We start from the raw sequence: 12981 nt of genomic DNA, 5'->3' as shown, positions 1-12981 counted from the left end.
AGATTAAAAAAATCTGAGAGAGAAAGAATGCAACAAGAGTTTAATGAGGCAATACTAGAGAGGGCTGGTGCAGAGGTCCGTGGCAGAGATGATACTGACATTGGGCCTCCACCTGGTGAGTTTCAATCAAAGGCTGAATGGAGAATTTACCAGCAGACTTTGGTGAGAGTAGACAAAGTTTTTATTTTGATAATATAAGAGCATATGAGCAAGCAAGAGGAGTGTGGATCTGCTCACTGCACTCAAAAGAAGATGAGAGGAGGAGAAGCACTGGGACAAGAAATATACCACGACCCCAAACCCGACCACGAGTACAAGGTCCAGAACCCATTTTTGAGCAGGATCCCACCACTTTTAGGCAACAAGATGCCTACCAGCCAACCATCCCACAAGTATTTGGTGGTAAACAAGAGAAAGCACGAAAAGCCTTCAGCAAGTTCATGCTTTACCATGGCATTCCAGCCAATGTAGCACAAGGAACATACTATAATGTATTCCTTGATGCTGCAGGGAGGGCTGGTGCAGGATGGAAGGGACCTTCACCATTTGAATTATACAATGTATATTTGCCTCAGGAGGTAGAAGAGCTAAAAGAATACATTGATGGTTTGAAGCCAATGTGGGAGACATATGGGGTTACTCTTATGGCTGATGGTTGGACTGGACCCATAGTACTATATCTCGTGATATATCGGTATCTCGGGCCTACCGAGATATCCGAAATATCCGAGATATCGCGAAATATGACCGAAATATTGCATTTTTTCTGCAATATTTCGGGGGTCCATCTCGGAGGGTATTTGGCCATATCTAGGCCTGAAACTTCATGGACAGCCTTATTTAAGCTTAATAAACACATTTAAACCATAAAATTGTAAAAATGTGAATTCAAATTGGTGTTTTGGGCTTGCACCCTTGATTGACATACGGTCGCCGACCCTAATGTATAAATAGTTAAATACACATAGATTAGGCAGTTAATATTTAATAATAGTATTTAACTTCATCACATATCAAGTTAAAGCCAATACACATTGATGAGTGCCATGATTCTCATAAACTCCATAATATTCAATAACTCGCTTAAAGCCTTAAAGGCAATACACTAAGTGTCAAAGTTAGTAAGTCACAAGACTCGCAACTCGCAAGTCACAACTCACAAGTTCATAAATCAATGAAATCACAACTTAAGTTACACATTACAAGTGCTAAACTGCTAATAGTAGTTGCTGTGCCTCCCTGGATCAATCCCACTCATGCCTCGCTGGAGTCGACGTCCATTGCTCTCTGTTTGAAGGATATATGTGGACCACGGTATAGAATCGGAGAAGAAACGAGTGTAGTCCTCCACAAGTGTCTCGTAAATGGAATCATCAACATAGTGTAGGTAACCTATCCTAGGATATAAACTAGGGTTACCAATCGATCCAGTCCGTGAAGAAGATGATCCACTGTGATATGATGTTGGCGCCGGCGCAAGAGGCGATGGCATTGGCTGCATGTATGGCTGGTGAGGTTGGTAGTTAGGTCCGTTAGGGTATGCAAAGATGTTATCTACAAAAGATGATCCAGTATGTCCCTGGGACTGGGACTGGTAGTCATAGTCCCCTACCCCACTAAACTGCCCATATGATGATGATCCATATCTATATCCACCGTAAGGTTGTGATACACCATAATCCGATGCTACTGGAGTGGTATGTGCGAAAATTAAAATAATTATTTAAGAGCAGAAAAATAAATCCGACACCGTGAAGCCGTAGATCGGCCATTGGTGTCTAACATATATTTAATTCATTACCATCTAAGTCATATTACCCCTAATTATTTCCTATTTTAATTGTAGGAAAATGAATTTTTAAAACCAGAAAATTAAAAAAAAAAAATACATATGGAAAAAAAATTTCCACACTATGAGGCTATAGATCGGCCTCCGGTGTCTAACATATATTAATATCATCACCATCCAACAAAATTTGTACATAGTCTTTTCAAAAAAATAGTTTTAGAGGAATAGAATTTACCTTAAATAGTGGAAAAAAGCTTGGATGATGAGCTTAGATGACCCTCCGATGAGTTTACCGGCGAAAATCCGACAACAATGTGCTTGAACAATGGCTATAGTGTTGGATGAGAGCTTGGAAGAGTGGAAGAATAGGCAAAAGACTGAAATTCCTTAGCAAATGCAGCTCTCGGTCGAAATATGGACCGAAATCTGCGAAATATTGTATTAAAGCCCCCCTTCACGTGACACTTTAAGCCAAAATGCCATATTTCGTCGATATCTCACGAGATATCGACGAAATATGGTATTTTTTCATTTTGACCTGATTTCGCATCTCGGTAAGCTCGAGATATACAAAATTAAGTGATATTTCGGCGAAATATCGCGAGATTTTGAACCATGACTGGACCTACTAGGCTGTCCATCATAAATTTCATGGTGAGTTGCAATGGAAAGGCTATATTCTTGAAGTCTATCGATGCATCAAAGCATATAAAGGATGCATCATTCTTGTATAAGGAGTTGAAGCAAGTGGTGGAGGAGGTAGGACTAAGGAACGTTATCCAAATTGTGACGGATAACGGTTCCAACTATAAAAAGGCTGGAGAGAAGTTGATGAATAAGAAGAGTAAGAGGATCCAGCTCTTTTGGACCCCATGTGCAGCCCATTCTATTGATTTAATGCTGAAGGACATGGGGAAAAAAACTTTGGTGGCGGGTGTGGTAAATAGGGCAAGACAAGTGACAACTTTTGTGTACAACCATTCTTATGCTTTAGCCTTGATGAGGGAGAAATGCAATGGAGATTTAGTGAGGCCTGGTGTCACTCGATTTGCCATCAATTACATTGCATTGAAGAGCTTTCAGAGTAAGGCGATAGGTCTAAGGTGTATGTTTGCAAGTCATGAATGGTTTGGTTGGCAAGGTTCTAAGTCAGAAGAAGCAAAGGTAGCACAACAGACCATTGCAAATGATGGATTTTGAAAGGACTTGGGGAAAGTGGTTGGCATATTAGAGCCAGTGGTAGCAGTACTGAGGATGGTTGATACAGAGAAGAAGCCTACTTTGGGCCACATTTATGCTGCCATCCAAAAAATGAAGGAAATGGTTAGAGCTGCTATACCTCGAAGTGTAAAGTCCTACACTAACATCATTGATGAGCGGTGGGAGAAGCACTTGAGTCATCCATTGCATAAGGCTGGTGAGTTCAACATACTTTATACTTTAAATGTTATAACTTTTTTACATTTTCAAAACCCTAAAGGCATTAAAGCGATTAAGTCACTAACAAATCATATTTGTGGTGTTTACTTTACCAGCATACTATTTGAATCCAAAGTATCACTACTCCCATGATCTTGGGCTAGACATAGAATTGTTAGAGGCAGTTCAAGCTGTTACTCAGAGGAAGATATAGGAGCAAAGAACGTTATCCAAATTGTGACGGATAACGGTTCTAATTTTAAGAAAGCTGGAGAGAAACTGATGAACAAGAAGAGTAAGAGGATCCGCCTCTTTTGGACTCCATGTGCAGCCCATTCTATTGATCTAATGCTGAAGGACATGGGGAAAAAAGCTTTGGTGGCTAGTGTGGTCAATAGGGCAAGGCAAGTGACCACTTTTGTGTATAATCATGGTTATGCTTTAGCCTTGATGAGGGAGAAATGCAAGGGGGATTTAGTGAGGCCAGGTGTCACTAGATTTGCCACCAATTACATTGCATTGAAGAGCATCCAGTCAAAGGTGGTAGGTCTGAGGTCAATGTTTGCAAGTGACCAATGGTTTACTTGGCCAGGCTCTAGGACATAAGAAGGGAAGGCAACACAAGAGACCATTGCAAGTAACGGATTTTGGAATGACTTATATAAAGTTGTTGCCATATTAGAACCAGTGGTGGCGGTACTAATGATGGTTGACACTGAGAAGAAGCCTACTTTGCCCCACATATATGCTGCCCTGCAAAAGCTTAAGGAAATGGTCCGAGCTGCAATACCCCGAAGTGCTCGCTCATACATTAACATCATTGATGAGCGATGGGAGAAGCACTTGAGTCATCCCTTGCATAAAGCTGGTGAGTTCAACACTTCAACATCTATACACTTTATGTGAGTTTTTACATTTACATATTCAAACCTCTAAAGTATTAAGTCACGAACAACTTATATTTGTGGTTTCCCCTTTACTAGTATATTATTTGAATCCTAAGTACCAGTACTCGCATGATCTTGGGCTGGACATGGATTTGTTACTGGCAGTTGAAGCTGTTATTGAGAAGTTGGAGGTCAATCCCAAGACACAATCTGACTGAAATGATGAGGTGAGACTATGGGACTTTGGTATTTTACTAGCCTGTAAAGGAATGTAATTACTAAATAGCAAATACTGATGCCTCTAACACTGTTTCAAATTTCAAATGTAAATAGATCAAGGCCTTCAGAGAGGCCTCAGCAAGTTTCGATCGAAAATCTGCAGTGGAGGGTAGACAAAAGTCAGACCCTGGTAGGTGGCAATGTGACGTGATTTTACATATATGACTTATAATTTTATCCCTTTACAATTTACATATTCTTAATATTCTTTGTTTATAATACAGCTGACTGGTGGGTGTTGTATGGTACAAGTTCACCCAACCTGAGGAAGGTAGCAATCAAAGTGCTGTCACAAACCTGTTCATCCTCTGGCTGTGAGCGCAACTGGAGTACATTCGCCTTGATACACTCAAAGAGGCGGAACAGATTGGGTAGTCAATGACTAGAGCAACTGGTGTATGTACATTATAATATGAGACTAAGGATGAGGCACATACATGAAGAATTTGAGAAGAATGACAAAGAGCCCATCGAGCTAGCCAACATATTCCTGGAGAACTCTGATGAGGATGAGGATCCCCTATTCCAGTGGGTGAGGGATCGTGGTGCACCAGAGATGGATGAGCCTGGAGGTAGGCCTGATTCCACTATTGCGTCCGTAACCGGCACAGATGTTGAGGACTATATGTCGCAAGAGGGGCGTGCACATTCTCAGTCACCGAGACCATTTGAGGCTGCAACAGGAACTCCTCCTGATGATGATGATGGTGATGGTGATGGTGATGGTGATGGTGATGACCTTGTTGGTGGTGATGACCCTCCTGCTGGTAGTGGTAGTGGTGGTGGTGGTACTGGTGGTGGCATGCCTGCTGGTGGTTATTATGATGATCGTCATGAGGGGATGCGCGACTAATACCAGTAAGAAGTGGGAACATAGCAGGACCCTGTGTGTTTCACAGGTAAGTCTCAGTTTACACATGCCACACAAGATCAAGACCATGGTGGCCACATTAAAACTTACAAGAGAAGGACGGATCGCAAACAGAACCAACCTCAGTATGATGACACGAGTATGAACACCATGGTAGCAAGTTTTGGAAGCATGAGTATGGATACTGGTAGTCAACATCAGCCGTGGCAATCATATCAACCTCATTATGAGTATGATTATGGCCAGCAGAGCACCGGTTCTGAATATAGTTCCTATGGTCAGTTTGGGCAGCCAACACATGCGTATGACTATCAAAGTAGTGAGTCTGGCATTGGGTCCATTGATCCGTCCACATTCCAAGTCCCAGGCATTCCTCAATATGACAGTAGCATAAGCGGTGCATCTCATCCTTCATGGCAACGGTCTAACTCCACTGTGGAACAGCTATACCCTAGGTTAGGGATGTTGGCATATGTGGATGAGAACTCTCATATGAATGTTGTGGAGGACTATACACAACAGTTTAGCAACAATATGTCATGGGAAGACTATGTGGTACAAATAGGGAATGAATATGCCATTCAATCTCATTTTATGTGATGAAGTTGTAACTTGTAACTTAAACATTTGTAATGCTTATTAACTTGTTTCCTATTAATTGAATGTTTTGTTTGAGTTCTACGTACATAAATTATGTCATTAATGTATCTATTATGCTATTTTAATATGTCGCCACCTAGCAACTAAGGGTCCGATGTAAAAGTCATATTTGGACTTTGTTTTTGCAAAATCTAATAATGCCATTGTGTTTAAATGGCCTAAAATAGGCTGTGTACCAATTTTCAGACCCAACAGAGCCCTAAAACCCACCGAGATGGGCCTCCGAGTCAAAAAAAAAAATATTGCAAAAACTCGGCGAGATCTCAGCCCAACTCGGTTTTTTCGTGGGCCGAGTTGACTTTGAGACCCGAGTTTTCAGACCATGCATCTACCTCCTTAGGCAAATATACATTATATAATTCGTGTGATGAAGGCCCCTTCCATCCTAGGCCAACCCTCCATGCATCGTCAAGGAAGGCATGATAGTATGTTCCTTGTGATACATTAGCTGAAATGCCATTGTATAACATGAACTTGCTTAAGGCTTTTCGTGCTTCCTCTTGTTTACAACCAAATACTTGCGGGATGGTTGGCTGGTAGGCATCTTGTTGCCTAAAAATAGATGGATCCTGCTCAAAAATGGGATCTGAGGAATGTGCTCGTGGTCGGGTTGGGGGCTGTGGGATTTGTCTTGTGTCAGTGCTTCTCCTCCTCTCAACTTCTTGCACTGGTGCAGCTGAGCCAGATCCACCAGCTCCTCTTGCCTGCTCATATCTTCTCACATTCTCATAATGCAAACTTTATCTACTCTCTGCCAAAGTCTGCTGGTAAATTCTCCATTCAGCCTTTGATTCGAACTCAGTAGGTATAGGCCTATATTCTGTATCATCTTCACGGATCTTTTCACCAGGCCTCTCTAACACTGCCTCATCAAACTTTATTTATTGTCTTTCCCTCTCAGCTTTCTTTGCTCGTCCTCCTCTCAAGTGTTGTGCCATAGCCTGTTTCACTTGGCTCAGAACATTGGGGCATGAACATAGTTGTCAAGGTGTCCAGGCGCCTTGCTCGCCTAGGCGGGCGCCTTAAACGCCTTATTCACCTAGTTGGTGTCGTCTCGAACTTTGGCCCTCTCCACCGCCTTAGATTGCCTAACCGCCATGACAACTATGGGCATGAGGCAACATCCATACCTGTACCAGACAAATGTTGCTTTAACCTAGTAGCTCCTCTAGATAGCAACTTTCTACAATAGTTACACTTGGACTTTTTTTTATCATCGGACATTAGGACTCCATGTTGCCATACTATATCCCCCATTGTGTACGAAATGTCATATTTTTTACACTGTTACATAAAAAAACATGTATTAGTAACTATTAAAGACTTAAAATAATGTATTAAAGACTTAAAGTATTGTATTAAAGATTTAAAGTAATGTATTAAAGACTATTGTATTCATAACTATTAAACATAATGTCAAGGCTACTAAAACAATCAAATAGCTATCTCTTATTTATCCCCTAACCCTAGTATTTATTTTTTAATTAAAAATAAAATTTAGAATTTTTGTTAAAAATATTTATACCTTAAAGTATAAAACATTATAATATAATGATGTATTTGATACCATTTAAAGTTGGACATTATGTACATATGTTGTGCATAATTTTCCAACAAAAACAGGTTTTTTCTTAATATTATATATATATATTTTTAAATTTAATAATATTTTTATTAATTCTAAAAAATAATTTAATTTTTTCAATGGGTGAAAAAAAAAATGACTCCATGAGATTGTAGAGCATCCAAAGTTGTCCAATACACAAGAAAATCACTTCCAAACAATCACTATCCATTCTTTTTTTTTCAATTTATTTTTTCAAAAAAACCTGTTTTTTTTATAATAAAAAAATTAATAACAGAAAAAAAATTCGGACTCCATCAAGTGATAGATCGTCCAAAGTTGTGTAACGTATCTTAAAATGACATAAATCTTCCAAGGATTGAACAATTTTTTTGAAAAAAAATAGATTTGGGGAAAATAGTTTACCTTTGAAAAATCCTTCAAATTTATGATGAATCTTGAAGATGTGTTGTTGAATTTTCAAATGTGCAGCTGAATCACAGTTCAAGTCTTGAAATCCATCCAAAAAATGAAGAAAGAGAGTAGTTTTGGGAAGAAGAGAGTAGTTTTAGGGGTTTTTGGACAGAACTCGCCATATCATGGCGTGTTCTGTCAAGTTAGGTGGGTAAATAAAGTGGTAGATGGGCATTTTTCTGGGTCAAACCGAGATATCGACCGGAGATCTGATTGGCAAGATATCGGCGAGATATTGGACTTTTGAATATCGCCTCCAGCCTCGTCTCGGGTTCTCAAAAAACCGAGAAACTCGGCCTCTCGCTGAGATCTCGCGAGTTCTCGAACTATGATTTCTAGGCAGATATATTATTTTTATTGTTTCTAGTTCCTAGGTTCTTGTTTATTGTTCCTAGATGCATGGGGGGGATGTTTTCGATGTAGTGGGTTGGGAATACCAACAGTCCATTAATTACTCACATGTATCTAAGGGGGTTTTGGAACTCCTTCCTCCCCTATAAGTTCAAATCATGGAAGGCTGCTTTAGCAATTCCAAAATTCTTCAAACAAAGACTTAGTCTTCTTTCTCTTTTGAGAACATGCTTGTGAGTTGATCAAGTGGCCTAGGTAGGACTCCTATGGTTGGACACTAGTGAGACTCTAGTTGTCTAATTTATCTTTTCTTATTTATCATTTTCAGCCTCAAGCCTCCATCAGCCATTACAACAGTTCTTCAAGCTATCCTTTAGTCAGTCCCAGCACCCTCTTCCATTTGCAAACCTTTTCTGCCTTTTAAACCCCATCCATAACCCTCTATCCGTGGGCTTTCTTTACCTTCCATTAGAAATTTAGAACCAGCAAACAACCACCATAATCAAACCAAGCTCAGTTCAAAACTCTATTCTCTATCAGTTTTCGATCTTGCCTTGTAGTCCTTTTAGGTCTGCACCAAATTGGTATCAGAGCTCAGACTGGTAAAGAGAATGAATTCAGATGGTTTTTTACTTTGCTGGACAAAGAAATCCATATCTATTCCTTGATTGGATAGATTCTTTGGAAGAATATTTTTATCGGAATGGTTTAACAGAAGCATGGAAGATCATATTTGCTTATTTACGATTGGCTGATCATGCTAAAGCTTGATGGAGATCCCATGAAGAGAAGCTCAGAGTCAGACAACGTGAGCCTCACACTTGGGAAGAGATGAAGTACGAGTTGAAGAATAAGTATCTTTTAGAACGTGTCAACAACAAGCTCTCCCATCCACAAGATTACCACCAGCCGACATTTCAATTTGAAAAGGAAACTTCTTCTACAACCATGGATACTTTTCGTTCGGAATTGCAAGAGACTAGAGCTATGTGTAACAACATAGTACAATAACTTAAGCAGATGATCCAGCGTACAGAATCTCTTAAAAATTCTGATGACAGGGTGGAGAAAGTACTTGAAGAATCCACTGCAGATGTCGCCATGGAAGGCAATGAAGAGATTGTGTCTATTGATGAACTACCAACTGATGATTGCATTGAAAAGTTCATGCCTCAAGATTCTATTGTAGAAAACTGCATTGCAGCGGTTGATGTACTTTCCTGTGAGATCGTTGTAGATGAGTTTGTTACTATAGTTGAAGCGATGGATGTGACAATTTCTAAAGATCCCGTGGTTATTCCCTTTGAAGCCAACATTAATTTAGAGGTGGAGCATGTGGATTTTATCTTTCCACCTAAGTTTTTCGAGGAGAAAGGACCACGTCTCGCAGACTTCATTCCCTATGTTTGTGAGCTGCCGAAATTTTATTATGGGCTGAAGTTGAACTTTCATCACATGAAGATTCTTCCTTCTCTACAAAACTCGAGGTCGAGTTTTTTTCAAGCATAGGAGAATTGATGCAGATAAGTCACATAATGGGCTTATTTTATTGGAAATAAGCCTTGGGTGGGGTTATGTATATATTGGGTCTTTGATTTTATGTGTTTTCTTTGTAATGGACCACTTTAATGGGCCTAAAATGTGGGTACAAGGAAGGCATACGGGATTAGGCTTAGTAGTAGGCTAGTAGCTTATTTTCATATATCTAGGTAGTTAAGTGTCTTTTCATATTCCCAGGCAGATATATTATTTTTATTGTTTCTAGTTCCTAGGTTCTTGTTTATTGTTCCTAGATGCATGGGGGGGATGTTTTCGATGTAGTGGGTTGGGAATACCAACAGTCCATTAATTACTCACATGTATCTAAGGGGGTTTTGGAACTCCTTCCTCCCCTATAAGTTCAAATCATGGAAGGCTGCTTTAGCAATTCCAAAATTCTTCAAACAAAGACTTAGTCTTCTTTCTCTTTTGAGAACATGCTTGTGAGTTTATCAAGTGGCCTAGGTAGGACTCCTATGGTGGGACACTAGTGAGACTCTAGTTGTCTAATTTATCTTTTCTTATTTATCATCTTCGGCCTCAAGCCTCCATCAGCCATTACAACAGACCATCTTCAAGTAAGTTTGCTATCCTTTAATTAGGGTTCGAAAACCCTATTTGCTCTCGCTATGGATCCACCACCCAAGTGCTGGCAGTGGTAATCTTGTAATTAAATCGAAGTAATAACCCAATTAAGAAAATAATGGCATTCTGGTAAATTACCAGAAATTTTAAGGTAATACTTGTGGGTAAGAAGTAATACCAAACTTGGTAAATAAGCAGAATATGCATGGGGCAACCTGGTAGGTAAGGCCATAAAAGAGTTTAGATTTATTGTTCCTGGGCAGATTTGGAAGCAAAGAGCATGAGAGATTTAATGGTAAAGAGTTTTGCTTTCAAATTCCTTTTGTAAGGGTTGGGGTGTATGAGTGTGTGAGAGAGTTTTCTCCTTTGGGTTGGGGTAAGGCAGCTATGTTCCCCCCATGTATCTGTTTCCTATTTTTCCACTTTCATTAATAAAATTTAGGGGCTTCCCCGGGTCCCAGATGATATTCAGGATTTTAAAAAAAAAATAGATTTAATGGTAATGAGAGGGATAAATATGGAAATTAGATAAATAGAGTAATGATGACAAAAGGAAAGGCTACGATTGGAGTTGCTGTCTTTACATGAAAGACAGGGGTATTTAAGTATTTTAGGACCCAAGGAAAACAAATAAAGAAGGGAAAATTACATGATTAGAGAAAATCAGGTTTTTGGTTACGAAACTATACACTTACTGTTTGGGTTTACAAAACTAACTAAAACTGTAATTCTCCCTTAGCACATGTATTTCTTGTCCATTTTAACCCTGCATTCCTCCATCCAACCATCCTCGATCATCACATCCACCCTTCCCTGCAAATCCGGCCATACCTGAAACCTCTGCCTTCTCCTTGTCGTTCCCATCCCACCCCCTGCTTCTTCTTCTTCGGCTCCAAGGACTACCTTCTCACAGAGAGGCGATTGCAGGGCTGAGGTTGGTCTTCTTCTTCTTCTTCTTCAGGCCACCAAAAATGTCCCTAAAGAAATAGAGAACATTATTTTTCGGCAGTTTAACCCATCTTCGAAGAGGAAAAAAAGATTAGAAATTCTACATCTCTGAGTCCTAGCTACCCCTTCATTCGTTTTACTATTTATTTAAGCACTCCCAAGCAAACTGTTGTTGCTTCCTTTTAATCTTGTTCTCATCGTCTTCATCCCTTCCCACGGCCTCAAGGAATCCATCCTCAAATCCTTCCCAAGAGAATAGATTAGCATGGGATTTAATGGAGGATTTTGATCCACTTTCTACTTTTAAACGAATAGGAATTATATCAAATAAAAAATCTACCAAATTACAGCTCTCTTCGATTTGAATCGAAAAACAGGGGCTCCATTCCCTTGTTATTTTCTCAAAATTTGCACAATAAAAAAAGCTAACATAACACAAGTTCTCTTTGATCCGATTTGGAAAATGAGTATGAAATCGATGACCTATTCGGCTGAGTTTTTGTTCTCCATCCATTTCGGACATGGCAAATCCACGTGAGAAGGACGGAAGGTTCCAAGATTAGGCTTCACCTCTTCCCCCTCCGTCCTTGCTGCCTTCACTGCAGAAGCATATTTCTTCTTCCCTGCCACATGAAATCCCATTGTCTACCTTCACCTGATCATCACCATCACCACTACCATCCAAACCCAAAAAAACCAATCCCGTGCTTACCCATTTCCCAATCCCACGCCTAGACCTCTAACCACACCAATCCCCTGCTTACCCATGTCTGGTTACAGAGCCACCGGCGCAAAGATGGTGGACAACGTCACAGATCCTATTCCCTGCCACAATACGATGCTAGGCTGGCCGACAAAGCCTACAGGGCGGATTTTGCTAATTCGGACATCGAAGCTGAGATGGAGGGATGCTGATGGCAGAGGAAACCATATGTGGTGGGTTGGTTTGAAGTGTGGGTGAGGGCAATGGTCTCGAAGAAGAAGAAGTGGAGAAGGTGGTCCTCGAGCCAAAGGAGACCAGGCCTGGGCATTGTGGCAATTGCAAGGCGGTGGCCAGGTGGGGTGAGTTGGGTTGGAGGATGGTACTCCAAATAAACTAAAGTTAGTCTAGAACCTAAATAGGTCTAATCCCAGGCAGGATCAAAAAGAAAATCTCCAAAGAACAAGAAAGAGAGCAATGGAAACAAAAATCATATGAGGGAACCAAGAGAACAATGGGAAGTAAGAATAAGGGAAACAAGTGAACAATGGGAAGTAAGAATAAGGGAAACAAGAGAACAATAAGAAGTAAGAATAAAGGATAAAGGAGAACAATGGAAATTCAAATGAGGGAACAATTTCCTTGGTTGAAGTAACAAATAAGAAACCACAAATTTGTTACTTGTTGAGGCAGCAATAATCTTCATGTAATAATCTTCAAGAAAACAATGTGACAATCAGTTGAAAGAAATCCCAACAGCTTGTAGCATTGAACAAAATTAGGGTTTGGATTCAATAACCGATGGAAGGGGATAGGGAAGGGGTTTGGATTCAATAACCGATGGAAGGGGATAGGGAAGGGAATGGGCATCTCACCCAACCTATCTCAGGATTTTAACAAAGGCTAAAACCAATA

General features: G+C 40.1%; 1 protein-coding gene across 1 annotated transcript in view; it reads left to right on the top strand.

The window, feature by feature from the left end:
* Positions 1-9803, top strand: part of LOC122665473 (histidine--tRNA ligase, cytoplasmic-like) — a 74568-nt gene extending 64765 nt beyond the window's left edge. Inside the window, exons 6-7 of the mRNA XM_043861626.1 lie at positions 9010-9102; positions 9315-9803. Coding sequence (XP_043717561.1) covers positions 9010-9102; positions 9315-9803 — 582 coding nt within the window. The remainder of the gene's footprint in view (positions 1-9009; positions 9103-9314) is intronic.
* Positions 9804-12981: the final 3178 nt, after the last annotated feature.

The sequence above is a fragment of the Telopea speciosissima genome, chromosome 6, assembly GCF_018873765.1.
Source record: "Telopea speciosissima isolate NSW1024214 ecotype Mountain lineage chromosome 6, Tspe_v1, whole genome shotgun sequence".
Taxonomy (NCBI): domain Eukaryota; kingdom Viridiplantae; phylum Streptophyta; class Magnoliopsida; order Proteales; family Proteaceae; genus Telopea; species Telopea speciosissima.
The sequence above is the reverse complement of the archived record's forward strand: the minus strand, read 5'-3'. Positions and strand labels throughout refer to the sequence as shown.